Consider the following 22181-nt stretch of genomic DNA (forward strand, 5'->3'; position numbering starts at 1 on the left):
TGGTACCTTTACTAGCAAAGAGATGTAGATACTCAAATACTAGAGTATGTATATAGTAGGCTGCAATACACTTCACTATAGCATATCCCTAGTAGCAAAGAATTCTGGCCCAGATTTGGCAAGAAGCTGGCACAGCAGGCATTCATCCGGCACTGGCATACAGCATATGGGCCAAACTTGGCCCGGGTTTGGCAGAGGTGGCACCGTCTTTAAGGCGGCACACAAGATCTGGGCCAGATGAAAAACGTAGTGTTTGGCCCAGATTTAAAAATTTGATAAGTGGGCCATGTGAGTTTGGCCAGTCTTGACCCACATTTAAAATACACTAAAATCATTTTTGAGTAAAGAAAAAAAATTCTACCAATCAGGTCACTTTGAGAAAAAGCGTGCCCATAGTGTGCCTAAAGCGCATCACTCCATGGGTTTATCAATTTCATTGCAATCGTGACACACCAACCTATCTGGCCCAGTTCAGGCCCAGTTATGAGTTATTAACTTGGCTGAGACTTGGCCCAGATATGGTCTGTGTTTGGCCCTTGTCTGGAAGCCAGATTTGGTCCAGTCATGTACCGTAATTCACTGCGGCATGTGGGCCAAGCAAAACCTGATTGTGTGGGCCAGAGCTGGGCCAGAGAAATTTTGCTATGTGGGATGGTTTATTAGAAATGTACAGTAAACACTAGATAGAAGCATAATTATTATATTGCAGCTCTAGAAAACAGATGTTTAGCTTTCAGAAATAAGTGAAGTGTCTGGAGAGCATTTCTGCTGAATATGAGGATCATCTCAAACTGTAGTCTTTAGTTTCAGGCCTTTGTTGACGTCACATTTCTCTGCTATAAGGAGAGTTTGTGTTGTGTAATATTAATAATGCTGAAACTCACCAGCTAATCTGTTGTGAATCAGCCAGACAATAAGAGCAGAAAACAGAAGAGCAAACACAGCGACGACAGCAACAATCACACTCACTGCTGAGAGAAAGAGGAGTTAAACACACACACACACACACACACACACACACACACACACACACACACACACACACACACACACACATTTACACTGTTACTGACATTTCAGCACACACACGAGTTCATATTCCCAGAGCAACATCAATACAATTACTGACAACAAAACAACTGTCAAGTATCTTGGGGTTTTGTTCACGAGTGAGGGAAGGATGGAGCGTGAGATTGGCAAGCGGATTGGTGCAGTGGCAGCAGTAATGTGGTAGATGTACCGGTCTGTTGTGGGGAAGAAGGAGCTGAGCTGAAAGCCAAAGCTCTTGAATTTCTGCTCAATCAACGTTCCTACTCTCACCTATAGTCAAGAGCTTTGGGTCATAACTGAAAGAATAAGATCAAGCGGCTGAAATGAGTTTCCTTCAAAGGGTAGCAGGGCGCACCCTTATAGACAGGGTGAGAAGCTCAGTCACCTGGGAGGAACTTGGAGTAGAAACGCTGCTTCTACCAAATCCAGAGGAGTCAGCTGACGTGGCTTGGGCATCTGTTTCAAGGTGTTTCAAGCATGTCATGCCGAGAAAAGGCCTCAGGGAAGACCCAGGACACACTGAAGGGACTATGCCTCTTGGCTGGCCTGGGAATGCTTCGGGATCCCCCCCTGAGGAGCTGGAGGAAGTGTCTGGGGAAAGGGAATGATGGAGTTCTCTCTTAAGACTGCTAACCCCGAGACCCGGTCCCGTAAAAGCAGATAAAAATGTCATGACAACTGTCAAACATGATCAGAGCTCTGAGGATTTATGTTCAGAAACCTTCCTAGCAGGGTGCCGCTCAGGGGGCGGATAGTGGGTGGATCAGTTTGGATGATTCTAAGGGCCCACACGATTTTGGGGACCCTAGAGATACTATAAGGGGCCCATCAGATCCCAGTATTTACCTTTGTCCATCCGCGATACACCCCCAACCACCACAACACTAACCCAACAACCCACCCACCCTTAATCAATGCCGGCAGCTAGCTCTCTGCAACTCTCACATGGTCACCCACTGAAGCGAAGCAGGGCTGCGCCCGATTAGTACCTGGATGGGTGACCACATGGGAAAGCTAGGTTGCTGCCGGAAGTGGTGTTAGAGAGACCAGCAGGGGATGCCCAACCTGTGGTCTGTGTGGGTCCGAATGCCCCAGTATAGTGAAGGGGACTCTATACTGCTCAGTGAGCGCCGCCTTTCAGATGAGATGTTAAACAGAGGTCCTGACTCTCTGTGGTTGTTAAAAATCCCAGGATGTCCTTCAAAAAAAGAGTAGGGGTTAATCCTGGCCACATTTGCCCACTGGCCTCCGCCCATTATGGCCTCCTAACCATCCCCATATCTTAATTGGCTTCATCACTCTGTCTCCTCTCCTGTGGCGCAATATAACTGCCATCGCATCATCCAGGTGGACGCTGCACACTGGTGGTGGATGAAAAGATTCTCTCCAATGTGTAAAGCGCTTTGAGTGTCCAGAAAAGAGCTATATAATTATTAGGAAATATAATTCTTAATATTTCATTCGAGATACACACCAAATCACCCCACAACACCCTCACAAATCCCGTCCCCTTTACTTTCATTCGATAGAACCCTGCCTGTGATAGGACTGTATTTAAAAAACACAGAAAACACTGATGATCAACCTGCTGAATAAGATACTGAAGTGTTTGTGTTGTAAACTGGAGTCACTGCTGTAAAAGATGGAGGTTCAGGTGAATAACACTGTTGAACAACCTGGCTGAACTAGTTACTGAACTCTGTAAATCAGTGATGTGAGATGAACACTGCTCCACCTTTAGTTGTGTCTGCTGCTGGTTCAGTCTGTGGTGTCGGCTCTGCTTTAGCTGTGAGATCTGGAGCTGTAAGAGATGATGGAGATGATCATTCAGCTCAACCACACTCCACAAAACTGTCATGACTTGACCATTTGGGAAAAAAAAAGAGGAATAAAGGATGATTCTCTGACCTGAATAGTGGACAGTAAACGTGTCTGAGGTCTTCAGTTCATTTCTCTGATAGATTCCACATCTCCACTGTTTATTATTATCTTCTCTAACAAGTGTTGTAGACAGCCTGGTGATACACTGTTCAGGGTAGGAGATCACGTCAAATCTGGAGTCTGTGTTCAGAATAACACCAGCCTGATCCAACCAGGACAGACGAAAATCCTTACATGTGGCCAAACTTTCACAGTGAAATTCAAAATATGAGAAGAGCTGACAGTAGAGCGTCAAAGAGAGACCCGGACTAATATCAGATGATGATTGAGAGACTGAAAGTGAACAGAAGACAAAATCACTAATCATGAGCTGAAACACAGAATTCAGCCTGATTAAACTGAACACATGAGGAGGAAATTACCAGCAACAACATGCAGATAAACATGTGCATCGGGTCCATATTGCTGGTCTTCACTCCACTGTTGGCAGGTGTAACGTCCAGCCATTTCTACTATGACTCTACTGAGGGTCAGAGAGCAGTCAGAGCCCAGATACATACTGACTTTGGTTGCCATTTCTTTTACCCCTAAAACAATAATCTTAGTTGTCTGTGAGTAAGTCTGTCTGAACGTGTACATCCATGTAGTTCCTGCTGGTCTGCATTGCTGAACAGTATTTCTACAGGGCAGATGAACAGTTTCTCCAGAACTGCTGAACACATGAGTGTCTCCTGCTCCAATCAGACCTAAAACACACAACATTTAGCTATAAATCAATAATGACAGGGTTCTCACACCTTTAACAAGGTCAAATGTAAGCATTTTTTAAGCTCATTCCAGATGCATTTTCGTCATTTCACAAGTGTGGCAAATTACATGCACAAATTCAACCCTTATCACATTATGGTAGATGCTGTTTATTATAATATAGTACAGTATTCCAAGGAAAGGTTTTGATGGCATGTTTGCCCTGAGCTCAACATGAATTGTTGTTATTTGCTTTCTTGAATATAATTCATTCACATCTTAAATGTGTCTTTAACCCTTGAGTATTGTTCATATTTACTTCTCTTTATGCTTGTGGCTGTAACTACACATTTTGGCTCTTCCCAACAGCGAAAACCAGCAACAATCAAGAATGCATGATTATGTGCTGTCATGGCTTTGCAAACCAAAAATGTGGTTATAATGGACGTCAATGTGGCAAAACGGCCACCAAGAGTGTGATGTTGAAAACTCTCAAAGCATTTTCCCAAACGTAATTCCATTTGCTGAAACAGAGAAAGTTGAGGCCAAATTTAGACTAATATTTGTTTTTGTTTTAAAAGGAGCAGGTAAAATTAAAAGACAGATCACGCTGCCGATACATGCTGAGACTCCAGTCTCCAATTTTTAGTAAGAATTTTTTTTTTGAAATGAAACGCCAAGTTAAAATTCAATAATTTTTCAGCTCCATATGACAATAAATTACAACACAAAACTTTCTAGAACAGAAAACATTAGAAGCGTCCAACCCAGGCTCATTCTGGAAACGTAGACCCGCGGACATTTCTGGAGACCCGAAATACGTCCCAGGAGGTATGTATTTGAGCAGTTTTTGTTTTTCGCGAATCCGCAAGCTGAAGAGGTTTGATAGAGTTAGCTGGGAGCCCAGATAGTAGAGAGTTGCGATAGTCCAGTCTGGAGAGAACAAGAGCTTGAACAAGGAGTTGAGATGCATGTTCAGATCACCTTCCACCTTCTTGGAAGTTTCTAGTATACCTACACATTTCAGTATAGAAGACCATAGGTCGAGGTGGACACCCATGACAAGGCTCGATTCTGGCACCTCTGCTGTTCAACCTTTATATGCTTCCCCTGAGCCAAACAATGAGAAAACTCCAAATCTCCTACCACAGCTCTGCTGATGACACTCTGATCTACCTAGCCTTACTGCCTAAAGACTACAGCCCCATTGACACCCTCTGCCAATGCATTGATGAAATGAACAGTTGGATGTGCCGAAACTGTCTTCAGTTAAACAAAGAGAAAACTGAAGTCCAACATTTTCTACATTTCACATGTGTTCATTTCCACAAAAATAACAACTATGATGACAACAATAGAACAAACATCAATAGATCCATACTTATTTGACTTTACCAAAGACTGTAGAATATACAAGACAGGTCACTCGTATAACCTGTGTTTAATTCGTCAGCCAGAGCGCATTGGCACATCTGAAGAAACACAATAAATGTCCAGCACCTATTAGTCAAACTTTATATTCTCTAATCTGAATGATACCCCGTGGGTTTGTTGGACCCTTAAACAGAGGTCTGTCAGAATTCTGAAAGAAATCATATGTGTGTGTGAGTGAGTGTGTATTGCAGCACATTTCACACAGCCACACAACATTCATATCATTTGTTAGACCTTCTCATACTGAAGAGCTTTGCTTCAAGATCCAGTGCTGTCGACCAAATAGTTTGCTAAATAAAAGTTTCATTTCACATATGAATTATTATTAAAGCTTCTTTTGCGAAATAGTCCTGTGTTTTCACCCAACCTCAGTAAACCCACTGCAGCATGACTCTCTATATTGATAATGATCACAATAAGCCTGATTTCTGGGAAGCTGCAGCAGAGTTATTATGAAATCTTTGCTGTGAGGATGTAACAGTTCTGAAGAAGCATGACACCTTTTAACAAGATCAAAGCAAAGATATAGGTCACACTATAAGTATGTGCCAAAACATTAGAATATCAAGGGGAAGTCCATTTATGTCAATACTGTTTCATTTTTATATTAGTTCACTACACATAAAGTGTTATATTTCCAGCCTTTACTGGTTTCAATTTGAATGATTATGGCTAAAAGATAAAACAAATCTAGTATTTCTTCAAAACTAGAATATCATGACAAAGTTCAGCATTGTCGACTCCCCGTGTCCGTGTCAGTATAGTCAGCTAATTAATGCAAAATACCTGCAAAAGTTTCCTCAGCCTCAACACTGTCTCAGTCTGGCTTGGTAGGTGTCATGATCACCAGCAGTCTAGTTGCTGCAGATCACTAAAAGACTACAAATCCACCATTTATGGACTAAAACACCCAGGCTGCGTCCGAAACTACTTACTTACATACTATATAGTACGCTGAAATCAGTATGCAAGCCGAGTAGTATGTCCGAAATCATAGAATACGAAAATAAGTACGCGAGAACTACCCAGATGACTTCTGGCAAGATTCTGTAGTGCGCATCCAATGCATGCTGCGCTATCCCATGATGCCCCGCGAACAAATTCATGAATGGGAGCAAAGCGACGCAACAGACGCAGGTATGTCACGTGACCATGACAAAATGGTGGATGTAGTACGTCTGAATTCTATTCATACTTTTCACATTCATACTGTATAGAACGTACTTCAGCTAGCTCTCTGCAACTCTCACATGGTTGCCCACTGAAGCTAAGCAGGGCTGCGCCTGGTCAGTACCTGGATGGGAGACCACATGGGAAAGCTAGGTTGCTGCCGGAAGTTGTGTTAAGGAGGCCAGCAGGGGGCGCTCAAACTGTGGTCTGTGTGGGTCCAAATGCCCCAGTATAGTGACGGGGACTCGATATTGCTCAGTGAGCGCCGTCTTTCGGATGAAACATTAAACCAAGGTCATTAAAAATCCCAGGATGTCCTTCGAAAAAGAGTAAGGGTTCCACCCCGGCATCCTGGCCAAATCTGCCCACTGGCCTCTGTCCATCATGGCCTCCTAACCCTCCCCATATCATGATTGTCTTCATCACTGTCTCCTCTCTGCCAGTCAGCTGGTGTGTGGTGTGCGGTCTGGTGCAAAATGGCTGCCATCATGTCATCCAGGTAGATGAGGAGATTCCCCCCCCATGTGTAAAGTGCTTTGAGTGCCCATAAAAGTGCTATATAAATGTTAGGAATTATTATTATTATTATTATTATTTTATAACAGCAGAGTAGTATGTTTAAATTCAAATGCAGTACCTACTGAGTAGTAGGCAGTTTTGGACGCAGCCCCAGTCATGCAACCGGTTCCTGATCTTGACTGATTGCAAACACACAGCTGCTGCAGCTCCAGTACTGATTACACACACCACACGGCTCACTTTGACACACTCATTGCTGATTCTTGTTATCTGTTTACTGACATTACGTTCATTTTCCTTGCCTCGTCTTCCATGTTTTGAACCTTTGCTTTGTTTTTTTGTTTGATCATTCCTGTGTGCTGCCTGCCCTCTGACCATTTGCCTGCTTCTTTGACTACGACTCTGGATTGCCCTCATGCATTTGTTTGCCCCTGTGTTGACCATTGCCTGCCTGCCCAGCTGAAAAATCCAGCTTAAACCAGCCTAGGCTGGCTGGCTGGTTTTAGCTGGTTGACCAGCCTGGTTTTAGAGGGGTTTTGGCCATTTCCAGGCTGGTTTCCAGCCATTTCCAGCCTAGTCTTAGCTGGTCAGGCTGGAAAATGACCAGCCAAATCCAGCTAAAACCAGCTTGACCAGCCTGTTTTATGCTGGATATAGCTGGTTTTGGCTAGGCTGGTCAAGCTGGTTTTACCTGGATTAAGCTGGTCATTTTCCAGCCTGACCAGCTAAGACCAGGCTGGAAATGGCTGGAAACCAGCCTGGAAATGGCCAAAACCCCTCTAAAACCAGCCTGGTTGACCAGCTAAAACCAGCCAACCAGCCTAGGCTGGTTTAAGCTGGATTTTTCAGCAGGGTGACCATTTTAATAAACCTGCATTTGGATCCACACCCTTGTTGTCAGCGTCACATTCCCTGGTTAGGAAGGCTTCAGAATCATGGGAAAGACCGCTGACTTAATGGTTGTGCAGAAGACCATCCTTGACCCCCTTCACAAGAAGGAACAGTTTCAATAGGCAATGGCAGAAGAAGCTGGATGCTCACAGAGCGCAGTATCTAAGTATATAGACGATACATTTACAAGTATATGAGTTTACTTTACAATTACAATGATGATGCAAGAGTAATGGTTGTACCAGTGGCATTCTATTTAATTCCTTTCATATGGAAATATGACTTTTTCAATAAAAAGATACCATATAAAAACTGCAGATTTTATATTACAAAAACAATTCACAGTAGGGCTAGTAATGTTGACTTCAACTGTATATAAAGGGATTTGATGTTTCTCTGACCTGAATGCTGGACAGTGGCTGAGGTCATCAGGTCATTTCCCTGATAGACTCCACATCTCCACTGTTTATCTTCATCTTCACTGATGAGTGTTGTAGACAGACTGATGATACAGCCTGTAGAAGAGATCTGATATCTGGAGTCTCTGTGCAGTTTAACACCAGCCTCATCCAACCAGGACAGATGAAGATCCTTATTTGTGACCAAATATTCACACCTAAACCCAGAATATGAGAAGAGCTGACAGGAGAGAGTCAGAGAGGGACCTGGACGAATATCAGATGAAGATGATGATGAAGACACTGAAACTGAACAGAAGACACAAATCACTGATCATGAGCTGAATAACAGAATTCAGCCCTGATTAAACTGAACACATGAGGAGGAAATTACCATCAAGAACATGCAGATACACATGTGGAACATCTACATATTTTGGGGCTTCATCCAGGCACATGTAATATCCAGCATCTTCTGTAGTGACTCTGCTGATGATCAGAGAGCAGTCAGAGCTCAGATTCAGTCTCTCATGTTTCTCTGTGCTTTCTACATTTACCCCTAATTTTGTCAGTGTGAATGTCGTTGTCCCTGTTTGGTATGTCCATGTAAGTCTTTTGCATTGCAGATCAACATTTATACAGCGCAGACGAGCAGTTTCTCCAGAACTGCTGAACACATGAATATCTTTTGCTCCAATTACACCTGAAACACACAACATTTAGCTATAAATCAATAATGACAGGGTTCTCACACCTTTAACAAAGTCAAATGTAAGCATTTTTCACAACCCAAGCTCATTCTGAAAATGTAGTCCCGCGGACGTTTCTGGAGACTGCGGAATACGTCCCGGGAGATACGTACTGCTGCATAAATTTTTTTTCAAGCGAACGCTGCGGGGCGGTGTGGCGCTGTTCCCCTTTCGCGCTCGCCGGCTGACCGCTTACCTCCTTGTGGAGGGCTTTCCTGCTGCAATCCGTTTGTCCACTCAGCTCACCGTGTAACGTCGGCAGGCTCGAGACGCGGAGAGGAGGAGTCAACCACGACGATCGGTTTCGAGTCAGGGGGAGAGCAGTTCCAGCAATCAGGTAAGACAAAAACAGAATCCCAAAAATTAAGTGAACGAGTTTCGTAACAGGGCGAGAACGGGGCGAAATCCGAAAACGCGGTAGAAAAAAAAAACAGGGCTTTTATTTTTTTGGACGGCTTTTGTAAACCGTTGCTCGGGTTCAGGGAAGCGAGCGGGTGGGCGGGTCAATCGGTAAAATTGGTTGGGTTGAGGGAAAGAGGAGGGCGGTCAGCAGATTGGCTGGTCGCGCAGTCAATCATCCGGTCAGTCGGACAGCGGCCTCTGGTGGGTTGACGCGAGAACAGCGCGGGCTAAAACCACGCTCGCGAGAGACGTTCGAGATAAGAAAAAGCGCACAACGGTGGCCTCTCGCGGATTCGCTAAAACAGAAACTGCAGCCGTACGTACCCGCCGGGACGTATTTCGCGGTCTCCAGAAATGTCCGCGGGACTAAGTTTCCACAATGAGCCCGGGTTGATTTTTCAAGCTCATTCCTGATGTATTTTCAAAGTTTTCTGGCATTTCACAAGTGTGGCAAATTACATATCCACATGTTCAACCTTTATCACATCATGGTAGATGCTGTTTATTATACTATAGTATAGTATTCTAAGAAAAGGTTTGATGAGTGCATGCTGGAGTGACGTCACTGTCGATGTTACACATGCCTCGCTGTGTGTGTTTGGAGAACTGTCGCGTTGATTCGCAATTTACATTTTAATCATAAAATACCTCCTCATTCGCTAAGTATTTGTCTCTCCTACTTAGGGTTAACATACCCTTATACATTTATACAAACAAATCTACTTTAAAACGTTTTGTCTCTCAAGCATCCGCCTGTTGTTTGTAGCTTTAGCCTGCTAGCATCGCTAGTCAGCTAAAGCTAACGACTTCTTTCATTCACAAAATTTCTCACTCATTAACTTTGCTCTTCACCCTGTACAATGTCGCTTGTGTGTCTGTCCTTGAGTGCAGGAGAAGCATCGATGGAAGCATTGGAGCTGGAATTGGAAGCAGAGATTTGCGATCTCGAGATGAAGTGAGCACGGCTCGCTCATCTGACGTCAGTGTGCGATACAATCATACCACTCTGTCAACCTCAAGCCCACATGCTTCCCTGTCCAAGCCCAACGCACTAAGGACATGGTTTGCATAGGCGTTGTTCACAATGGCACCGCCACAGTCCCTGGGTGCAGGTGCCTACCAGGTCCCGGGACAGAACGCCTCCTCCTCCCATGTTCAAGATCTCCACGGAGAACCGATTCGCCACTCTCTGCAAGAGGGGTTGCAATATGGCTATCATCGGTGAATCCGTCGTTCGTCACGTCCGCACTACTTCCACTACAGATAACAACGTATGCACCACTGCTTTCCTGGTGCTTGTGTTAAGAATATTTCTGCCCAGGTACCCAATACCCTGAGTGCTGGTGAGAGTATCGGAGCTGTCATCCTCCACTTGGGGATGAACGACACCGGGCTGCAGCAGATGGAGATCCTGAAGAAGGACTTCAGGAGCCTGATCAAGACGGTTTGACGCACCTCCCTCGCCATGCAGATTGTCGTTTCTGGACCGCTTCCTACCTACCACCGAGGAATTGAAGGTTCAGTAGACTTTTTGCTCTGAATGAATGTCTATTAACATGGAGTAAAGAGCAGAAATTGTTCTTTGTCAATAACTGGAATCTTTTCTGGGAGCGTCCTAGGCTTTTCTGTGCTGACGGCCTGCACCTCAGTCGAGCTTGAGCTGAACTCTTGTCAGACAACATCTCCAGGAAGCTTTGTTCTGTGTGACTATTAAGTGAAAATTCACTACATTCACATTTTAGCCATATAGACTCTTGTTTGTCCCACTTAAACATCAGTAATGCATATCTGGCTAACCCCATAGAGACTGTGTCTGTTCCTCGTATTATTAGATCAAGAAATAGACGTACTGTGTGCTCCAGAAATAATCTATTAAGAATCAAACCAGAAAAAACTGTAAAAAGTGAAAATATAAATTTGGTAAAGCTTGGTCTCCTAAACATCATGTCACTAGCACCTAAAGCACTTATCATAAATGAAATAATAACAGAAAACAATCTTAATGCACTCTATCTCACTGAAACCTGGCTCAAACAAAATCACTATATTAGCTTAAATGAAGCAACTCCTCCAGGATTCTTATATAAACATGAGACTTGTCAAACTGGTCGTGGTGGTGGAGTTGCATCAATCTTTAGTGATTTCCTTAATGTTAATCAGAGAAACAGACTTATGTTTAGCTCATTTGAAGTATTAGCGCTTAACGTTCAGCTTCCAGATACTATGCAAAAACCTATGTTATCTCTCACTTTAATCACCATTCATTACAGTTCTGACTTAATAACTCTCAATTCAGACTTTATAACTCGCAATTAGGACTTTATAACTTACAATTCTGACTTAATAACTCGCAATTAGGACTTTATAACTTACAATTCAGACTTAACTCGCAATTCTGACTTTATAACTCGCAATTCTGACTTAATAACTCGCAATTCAGACTTAATAACTCGCAATTCAGACTTAACTCGCAATTAAGACTTAATAACTCACAATTGCCACTTAGTAACTCGCAATTCAGACCTAATAACTCTCAATTCAGACTTTATAACTCGCAATTAAGACTTTATAACTCACAATTCAGACTTAACTCTCAATTCAGACTTTATAACTCGCAATTAAGACTTTATAACTCTCAATTCAGACTTTATAACTCGCAATTAAGACTTTATAACTCACAATTCAGACTTAACTCGCAATTCTGACTTTATAACTCGCAATTCTGACTTAATAACTTACAATTCAGACTTAACTCGCAATTCAGACTTAATAACTCACAATTCAGACTTAACTCTCAATTCAGACTTTATAACTCGCAATTAGGACTTTATAACTCACAATTCAGACTTTATAACTCGCAATTCAGACTTAATAACTCGCAATTCAGACTTAACTCGCAATTCTGACTTAACTCGCAATTCTGACTTAATAACTTACAATTCAGACTCAACTCGCAATTTAGACTTAATAACCCACAATTCTGACTCAATATCTCGCAATTCAGACTTAACTCGCAATTCTGACTTAATAACTCACAATTCAGACTTAATAACTCGCAATTCAGACTTAACTCGCAATTCAGACTTTATAACTCGCAATTCAGACTTAATAACTCGCAATTCAGACTTAATAACTCGCAATTCAGACTTAATAACTCGCAATTCAGACTTAACTCGCAATTCTGACTTAATAACTCACAATTCAGACTTAATAACTCGCAATTCAGACTTAATAACTCGCAATTCAGACTTAATAACCCACAATTCTGACTCAATATCTCGCAATTCTGACTTAATAACTCGCAATTCAGACTTAATAACTCGCAATTCAGACTCAATAACTTGCAATTCTGACTCAAAAACTCACAATTCTGACTTTATAATTTTGTTTTTACATTGTATTTATTTGTTTATTTTTTATTGATTATTGAGCGACCAGAATCATTAACTATTTCGTAAGAAAAAAAAATGTTTAAAATGAAAGCAACCATTATATTTTCAGGCAGTTTCAACCACTTTATCTTAATATGTGAGAACTTTTTAAACCTTGAAAACACTAAATTAAAAATCCAGCATTTCCATTAATTTCCAGCACATATGAAGCCTGTAATAATGAAATGATCAAGCATTGGAGAGCAGAAATCATCACACTGAATCTGAGGTTTCTCCTCTCCAAATGCAGCAGCAGAATGAAGCTTCTCCTGCATCAGAGAGCTGTTCACATCTCTCTCTCTCTCTCTCTCTCTCTCTCTCTCACACACACACACACACACACACACACACTTGACAGTAACCTGTTCTGCATTATATTGAGGCACACTGTTTAGTTTGAGTGCAGTCAGGAATAATAAAGGATGTGCTGTACACTATCAATAATAAAGGACTTGATCAATACAGATCAACACTTGCTCTTAATCAATAAAGCAGATTAAAGTCTGTACTAAAGAAAGGCAGTGTGCAGTGTCCAGACTAAGAGTGAATGTAAATGTCCATCAGAGTAAATGCAGCAGTGTTTACCTGTGCTGAGTGTCCAGAAGATGAGCAGCAGAAACAGAGGACTCCTATCAGCCATTCTGTGTGTCTGACACTCGTCTTCTGCTTTATATATATATATATATATATATATATATGTTGAGCTCTTGTTTAAACAGCAGCAGCTCTTCCTGTGCTTCTGCAGCTTCCTCTCAGATCAGCCTCACTCTTTGTCTTCCTGACACTACACCAGTTTATAGTGGACAACTCAACACACTTCAGCCAATCAGCAGCGAGGCATTTGTCTACAGAATCCAAAGGGGGTGTGGTCTGTTGGTTGTGGGCGTGTTTGTTTTGGTGCTTTCAAATGTCAAATAGTTCAAATGTTTCTTACTCTCAGTGTCTTTCAGGGTCAAATATTTGCTTTGATTGATTGATTGATTGATTGATTGATTGATTGACTGATTGGTTTTTCAGGAAGCTGTCTCTGATGTATAAAGGCCTGTCAATCAGCCCTTCTCTAAATGATTGTTGTGAATGTGTCGGTGAATGTGGGTTTGAGCTGATGCAGTGTGAGTGTTTATTATGTTCAGAAACTGTCTTAATGATGTCTAAAATGAGACCTGATCTGTCCACATGGAACACATCTAGACATATCTAGATCATTTAGATATACATTAGACGTACATATATTGGTGATAAACATTATTTCATACTTCATTTTTCATTGTATTTTCACTAAAGTATCATCTGAAACTATTTTTATTATTCTTTTTAAAGAGTCGTTTATATGAATTGTCTTGCATACAAATCTTTTGCCTGTATCAGCGTCGACACAAAACAGTACTAGTTATGAGGTGCCGGATCTGGTAAAATGTGAACAGCAGCTCTAATCTCTCCACAGCAGTGCATTATGGAGCTGCTGCATGTCACATTATCAACCTGATGCGTCACCATGGAAATCTAAAAAGTGTTGCAATAAATAACGGTTGCATTAAAACTCCCTCAGGCGATCATCTGAAGTGTTAAAACATGCAAGTGTTAGATTATGGATGAACATAAGTATGGTCAACTTTACTTTACAACCGAAAACAGACTTCTGTGGCGCTGTTCTCCTTCAGGTGCCATCTTGGGTGACTCTAATAGACTGCTCTAGCTCTCACCGCTATCAATGGTCATATAAGGAGTTCTGCTCTTCATGATGCCATGCTAGAGCCATGTTTGCAAAAAAAAACCAGAAACACAATCACAGAAACGATTTTTGATATACATTGTAATAAGTTTGCATGGTGATCTAACTCTTTAACACTGTCAATAACACTAAACACCCCCTTGAAAAATATGCATGTTCTCCCTGCGTTCGCGTAGGTTTCCTTCGAGTGCTCCAGTTTCCCCCACAGTCTAAACACATGTGCTATTGGTGAATTAGACAGGCCAAATTGTCCGTAGTGTATGAGTGTGGATGAATGCGTATGGATGTTTCCCAAGGATGGGTTGCAGCTGGAAGGGCATCCACTGTGTAAAAAACATGTGCTGGGTAAGTTGATGGTTCGTTTTGGTGTGGAGACCCCAGATTAATAATGGGACTAAGCCAAAAAGAAAATGAGTGAATGAACACTTGTGGCCTAACAGTTTCATGTGCTCAGAAACAAATGTTTGTAGAGAGAGTATATTAATAATAATAACAACATAATAATAATAATAATAATATAAACAATATTAATAATAATAATCCCTGTACACCAACGCCTGCACTGTAAAAGACCCCTCCACCAAGCTCTTGAAGTTTGCGGACGACACTACTGTTATCGGCCTCATCCAGAACGGTAATGAGTCTGCATACAGACAGGAGGTGGAGCGGCTGGCGTTATGGTGCAGATACAACAACCTGGAGCTGAACATGTTCAAAACAGTGGAGATGATAGTGGACTTCAGGAGAAACTCCCCTGCACTCCCCCCACTCACCATCATGAACAGCACTGCGGCTGCAGTAGAGTCATTCAGGTTCCTGGGCACCACCATCTCTCAGGATCTGAAGTGGGACATTCACATAGACTCTATTCTGAAGAAAGCCCACCAGAGACTGAACTTCCTTCGTCAGCTGAGGATGTTTAACCTGCCACAGAAGCTGCTCGTGCAGTTCTTCTCAGCTGTCATCCAATCCATCCTCTGCACTTCAATCACCGTCTGGTTCGGCTCAGCTGCCAAAACAGACCTCCGTAAACTACAACGAATAGTCTGCACTGCTGAACGCATCACTGGCACTACCCTTCCTACACTTCAATAACTGTACTCTTCCAGAGTGAGTAAAAGGGCTCGCAAAACCACTCTGGACACCTCACACCCAGCACACTACCTGTTCCAACTGTTGACGTCTGGTCGGCGCTTCAAAGCACAAAGCTCAAAAACAGCCAGACACAGGAAAAGTTTCTCTCCTCAGGCCATCTACATCATGAACAGTTGAATATCCCCCAACTGTGCAATAAACATGTGCAATACTTCCTCATATGCTCTTGTACACAGCACCTTATATAAATATACAATGCAATACTTTCTACATTCGCATGAGTACACAGCACTGTATAACCTGTATATCTATAACAAATCTGTACAGACAACTCAACGTCCAGGTTACATTACTAACTGCATCTCTGTTTAATGTTCATCATCTTTTTTTCATATTTATTTAGTGTTGTCACTTTATGTACACTGGAAGCTTCTGTAGCCAAAACAAATTCCTTGTGTGTGTGAAGCAATAAAACTGATAATAATGTAAACAATACAGCAGTCCAATGTTTCACAAAATGACTAATGCAGACGTTTAAATTGTGTTAACTTGTGTCAGAGTCTAAAAGTGCATGCCAGGAACTTGGTGCTGCTCAAGTGCTCAACAGACACACCGTTGATGGTCAGAGGAGCATGCAGAGTGTGCAACAGGTGGGGGCGACACCCTGGATTAGAGAGATGTTGAAAATGTCTGTGACGACATCAGTGATCTCCCAGAACGCGACCTGAAATGGTGTCAGGACCCAGAGCTTTTCATGCATTGATCCTTTTGAGGGATCTCCTCACACTATCTGAAGTCTTCACCTGGTTACCAGGAGGAGGTGGTATCTTCAGCGCAGTGGTGCTGTTCTGTCCCTCAAATCGACATTATTTATCATGAAATCTGTATCATGAAGGATATTCTTCAGAACTCAGTTAAGCTTCCATTATTGCCGTTGTTTAATAAATCCTTGTTTTGAATGACACCTTGTGTTTCTAGTCCTCAGTGTGTCATGACAGTAGGACCAACCGAAGACAAATATTGGGATGAATTGCAGACACACGACACCCCCACCACCGGATGCCCCCACAGAGTTAGTCAACACACTCAAAGCTTCACTTCAACCCTGCACTACAAACTCCAGCAACTGTCTCTGCCTCAGTATCAGTAAGTCCCATGGCATTACCACAATGTTACTCTGGTAAAGCAGCTGAGTGTAGCGGTTTTCTACTGCAAGCCAACCTGTATATTGAAAGGCATGCAGGCCAAATCCTCACTAACGCTCCAAGGTAGCCTTTCTCATTTCTGTGGTCTGGCAGAGCACGTCTGTGGGCCGCGATATGGAACGCCAGTAGTGCCATAATTATCACTTATTCACAAACCACTTCTCTTAAGTTTTCAATGTGGCCACTGAAGCTCTTTCAACATCCGACCAGCTCTTCAATTTTCGACAGGATAACTCCTCCATCTCCGATTACACCCTACAATTCTGGACTCTGGCGGCGGCTAGTGGTTGGAATGAAACAGTGCTTATTTGAGCATATCTGAAATCTTCACCTCAGATTAGCAATGGTATTATTATAGATTGCCATCGGTCTGGAAAATATCCTGCAGTGTACCACCCATATTAAACAACACCTAGCTGCCTGCCACACCTCTGAAACAGCTCACCAGCTAGATCCCAATGATGCCTGCCCTCCAGTACAAGAACCCATGCAAGTTGATTCCTCTCGCCTCTCCAAATCTGAACTGTACTGCAGAAACACTGGCCATTTCATCAGGGAATGCCCCGTAATTCTCCCTCGTCCAGTGGTGAGTACCATTCAAGTTCATGATGAAGTGTCTCAGCTAACACCTACGCCTGCCATATTGGTCACTCCAGACTTTTCTCGATCTGTCTCAGCTCTCCTAGACTCTGGATCATCTGGCAACTTCATCTCCCAGCCGTTACTCGAACAACTGCAACTGCCTTGCCTTCTCCAATACTCCATTGAAAACATCCAGGAAAGGCCATTTCCCTGCCGTCTTTCGGATGAGACGTTAAACCGAGGTCCTGACTCTCTGTGGTCATTAAAATCCCATGGCACTTCTCGTAAAGAGTAGGGGTGTAACCCCAGTGTCCTGGCCAAAGTCCCTCTATCGGCCCCTACGATCATGGCCTCCCAATCATCCCCATACACCGAATTGGCTCTATCACTGTCTCTCCACTCCACCAATAGCTGGTCTCTGGTGAAGCACTGGCGCCGTTGTCCTGTGGCTGCCGTCACATCATCCAAGTGGATGCTGCACACTGGTGGTGGAGTGGAGAACCCCCCCTTCATGATTGTGAAGCGCTTTGGTTGTATGGCCATACACAATAAATGCTCTATATAAATACACATTACATTACATTACTTGGATGAGGGAAAATCAGATATCCCTTCCCCGTGGTAACGCTTCAGATTTGTTACCACAAAGAGGAGATCAGCTTTCTGGTACTGGAGGAACCCATTGTTGATATCATCCTGGAATGTCCTGTGTTGGAGTAACAAGTGTATGGAGAACTGCATCATACCTGTAAAACCACCAGTTTCCTTGTCTCTGTCTCTCCCTGTGGCTGCCACCAGCATAGAGAGCCCAGTGGTCCACTCCCTCCAGAAAGTCCCACCTGAATACTTGATGTTCCAAGATGTATTCAGCAAGCAGGCAGCCACCAAACAACCACCTCATCGGCCATGGGACTGTGCTATGCTCATCCAATTTCATAGAAATTGAGGGTAAAATCTTAGAAGAGATCATGCAAGTTATGAAAGCATCAAGCTGCAGTCTTGACACGCTCCTGTCATATCCGTCAGTGACCCCCTGAGGGCGCTGTAGTGCACTAGAACTTTGTAGGCACTACAGCGTCCCCGCAAAAGAACTACATTTTCATACATGCCCCGCGCACACACCGGAACACCTACACTGACCTGTCATCACATCTATTTTGTGTTGCCGTTGATTATCTGGACTATTTATACAACCATTCCACCACAGTTTGTCATTGCGTCGATTGTCTACTTTGTCTTCCTTGTCATTCTTGTCCCCAGTTCTAGTAAGTCTTGCTACCGAGTTTCTTGATCTTGTTCTTGTATTTTTTGCTAAAGTCTAGTTTGTAGAGTTATTGTTTCTGAGCCTTGTCTCTGTTTTAGTTTCTAGTTTGGTTGTTTGTTTGTTACCTTGTATTTTGATCACCTTGTTTGTTGCACTGTAAATAAATATCTGCACTTGGATCCGCACCTTTTTGTTTTTGTTCTGTTTTGATCACGCTAAAATGTAACAGCTCCCTGCATCGTTCTTCAAAATGGTGTTTACCTGTTTAGAAATGGATCTTCTAAAAGTGGTAAATGCTTCACTTCTCTCCAGGACTTTCACAAACTCACTTAAAACTGCAGTTGTTAAACTCCTCTTGAATCAGGTTAACAAGTTCTTAAACTTAAAGGGGTGTTTAGACGATTGTCAATCTGGTTTCAGAGCACATCACAGTACTGAATGATACCCTGTGGGTTTGTTGGACACATAAACAGAGGTCTGTCAGAATTCTGGATGAAATCCTGTGTGTAAGTGTGTGTATTGCACCACATTTCACACAGACACACAACATTCATATCATTTGATAGACCTCCTCATACTGAAGAGCTTTGCTTAAGATCCAGTGCTGTCGACCAAATAGTTTGCTAAATAAAAGTTTCATTTCACATATGAATTATTATTAAAGCTTCTTTTGCGAAATAGTCCTGTGTTTTCACCCAACCTCAGTAAACCCCCTGCAGCATGACTCTCTATATTGATAATGATCACAATAAGCCTGATTTCTGGGAAGCTGCAGCAGAGTTATTATGAAATCTTTGGTGTGAGGATGTAACACAGTTCTGAAGAAGCATGACACCTTTTAACAAGATCAAAGCAAAGATATAGGTCACACTATAACTGTTATAAAGGATAAAAATCTGCACCTAAAATGTCTACATTTGTTAATATTTTTGTACTGTAATAAGTTTCAAACTTAGTTTCTCCATCTCGCAAACTCACTGCACTTGATTCGAACAGTGCCACTAATACACTCTGCTCCACACTAGCATCATGTCTAGACCGATTATGTCCTCTTGCATCCAGGCCAGCCCGTGCCAGTCCTCCTGCACCCTGGCTCTCGGATGCTCTCCGTGAGCATCGCTCAAAACTTCGGGCTGCAGAGAGAATTTGGCGGAAAACTAAAAATCCTGCACAGCTCTTAACATACCAAACTCTTCTGTCCTCTTTCTCAGCTGAGGTTACTTCTGCAAAGCAGACGTATTACCGTCTGAAAATCAACAATGCCACTAATCCTCGCCTACTTTTTAAAACATTTTCCTCCCTCCTCTATCCTCCTCCTCCACCCGCATCCTCCACACTTACTACTGATGACTTTGCTACATTCTTCTGCACCAAAACTGCAAAAATCAGTGCTCAATTTGCTGCACCTACAACAAACACGCAAGATACAACACCAACACCACACACACTCACCTCTTTTTCTCAGCTCTCTGAGTCTGAGGTGTCCAAACTTGTGCTATCTAGCCATGCAACCACCTGTCCACTCGATCCCATTCCCTCTCATCTCTTGCAAGCCATCTCTCCTGCAGTCATACCAACACTGACTCACATAATTAACACATCTCTTGACTCTGGTTTATTCCCCACTACATTTAAGCAGGCTAGGGTAACCCCACTGCTAAAGAAACCCAACCTGGACCATACGCTACTTGAAAACTACAGACCAGTATCCCTGCTTCCATTCATGGCCAAGATTCTGGAGAAAGTAGTGTTCAATCAAGTCCTGGACTTTCTTACTCAAAACAATCTCATGGACAACAAGCAATCCGGCTTTAAGAAAGGCCACTCAACTGAGACTGCCCTGCTCTCGGTCGTGGAGGATCTCAGACTGGCTAAAGCAGACTCTAAATCATCAGTCCTCATTTTGCTGGACTTGTCAGCTGCTTTTGACACTGTCAACCACCAGATCCTGCTATCTACGCTTGAGTCACTGGGCGTTGCGGGCACTGTTATACAATGGTTTAGATCTTACCTCTCTGACAGGTCATTCAGGGTGTCTTGGAGGGGAGAGGTGTCCAACCTACACCATCTAAACACTGGGGTACCTCAAGGCTCTGTTCTTGGGCCACTTCTCTTCTCCATCTACACATCATCTCTAGGACCAGTCATCCAGAGACATGGATTCTCCTACCACTGCTATGCTGATGACACCCAGCTATATCTCTCTTTTCATCCTGATGATCCCTCGGTTCCAGCTCGTATCTCAGCCTGCCTGTTGGATATTTCACACTGGATGAAAGATCATCATCTTCAGCTGAACCTCGCAAAAACGGAAATGCTTGTAGTTTCTGCCAACCCGACTCTACACCATAACTTTTCAATCCAGATGGATGGGGCAACCATTACTGCATCCAAAATGGTGAAAAGCCTTGGAGTAACGATTGATGACCAACTAAACTTCTCTGACCACATTTCTAGAACTGCTCGATCGTGCAGATTTGCACTCTATAACATCAGAAAGATCCGACCCTTCTTATCTGAACATGCAGCTCAACTCCTTGTTCAAGCTCTTGTTCTCTCCAAACTGGATTACTGCAACTCTCTACTAGCTGGGCTTCCAGCTAACTCTATCAAGCCTCTTCAACTGCTCCAGAATGCAGCAGCACGAGTTGTCTTCAATGAACCTAAACGAGCACATGTCACTCCGCTGCTAGTCCGTTTGCACTGGCTGCCAGTTGCTGCTCGCATCAAATTCAAAACTCTGATGTTTGCCTACAAAGTGACTTCTGGCCTAGCACCTTCTTATCTGCACTCACTTCTGCAGATCTATGTGCCCTCCAGAAACTTGCGTTCTGTGAATGAACGTCGCCTCGTGGTTCCATCCCAAAGAGGGAAAAAATCACTTTCGCGAACGCTCACGCTCAATCTGCCCAGTTGGTGGAATGAACTCCCTAACTGCATCAGAACAGCAGAGTCACTCGCTATTTTCAAGAAACGACTAAAAACTCAACTATTTAGTCTCCACTTCACTTCCTAAGCTGCAATTGCCTCTTTGAATATCACACTAATTGTACAAAAAAAAAAAAAAAAAAAAAAAAAAAACTACTAACACTTCCCTTCTTAGACTTTACAGACCTGAAACTTGCCTTTAGTACTTATTCATTGTTGCTCTTGGTTGTGTAAATTGCTTCCTTGTCCTCATTTGTAAGTCGCTTTGGATAAAAGCGTCTGCTAAATGACTAAATGTAAATGTAAATGTAGTTTAAGGTAAGGTGAAGGCAGAACCCAGCAAATGTTAAAAATAATTCATGAAATATTATTTCTTGATTTTTTCAGCACAAGAGAGTTACAGAAAAATAACGATAATGGCAGAAATAAGAGGATTATGCTGTGTTTGTTTTAATCAGGTTATTATTTTTATTAACCTTTTTAATTTAACCTAATTGTTATTATCAGGTTATTATTGATGTAAGTTTATTTCAACCCGGGCTCATTGTGGAAATGTAGCCCCGTGGATGTTTCTGCGGACCGGGAGGTACGTATTCGAGCGGTTTTTGTTTTCGCGGATCCGCAAGAGGCCGCTTTGCGCGCTTTTTCGCGTCTCGGGCGCCTCTCGGGAGCGCGCGCCGTTCGCGCCCGCGCCGTTCTTGCG

General features: G+C 42.8%; 1 protein-coding gene across 1 annotated transcript; it reads right to left on the reverse strand.

Moving 5' to 3' along the window:
- Positions 1 to 884: 884 nt before the first annotated feature.
- LOC137490262 (uncharacterized) lies at positions 885 to 13441 on the reverse strand. The gene is made up of 8 exons (XM_087243649.1): positions 13258 to 13441; positions 8485 to 8793; positions 8094 to 8399; positions 3354 to 3677; positions 2959 to 3264; positions 2778 to 2851; positions 2636 to 2683; positions 885 to 971 (listed from the first exon to the last, which is right to left on the reverse strand). The coding sequence occupies exons 1-7, from the start codon at positions 13310 to 13312 to the stop codon at positions 2678 to 2680; spliced, it is 1380 nt and encodes a 459-aa protein (XP_087099775.1). The 5' UTR covers positions 13313 to 13441; the 3' UTR covers positions 885 to 971; positions 2636 to 2677.
- Positions 13442 to 22181: the final 8740 nt, after the last annotated feature.

This window comes from Danio rerio, chromosome 3, assembly GCF_052040795.2.
Source record: "Danio rerio strain M-AB ecotype USA chromosome 3, GRCz13ab, whole genome shotgun sequence".
NCBI lineage: Eukaryota > Metazoa > Chordata > Actinopteri > Cypriniformes > Danionidae > Danio > Danio rerio.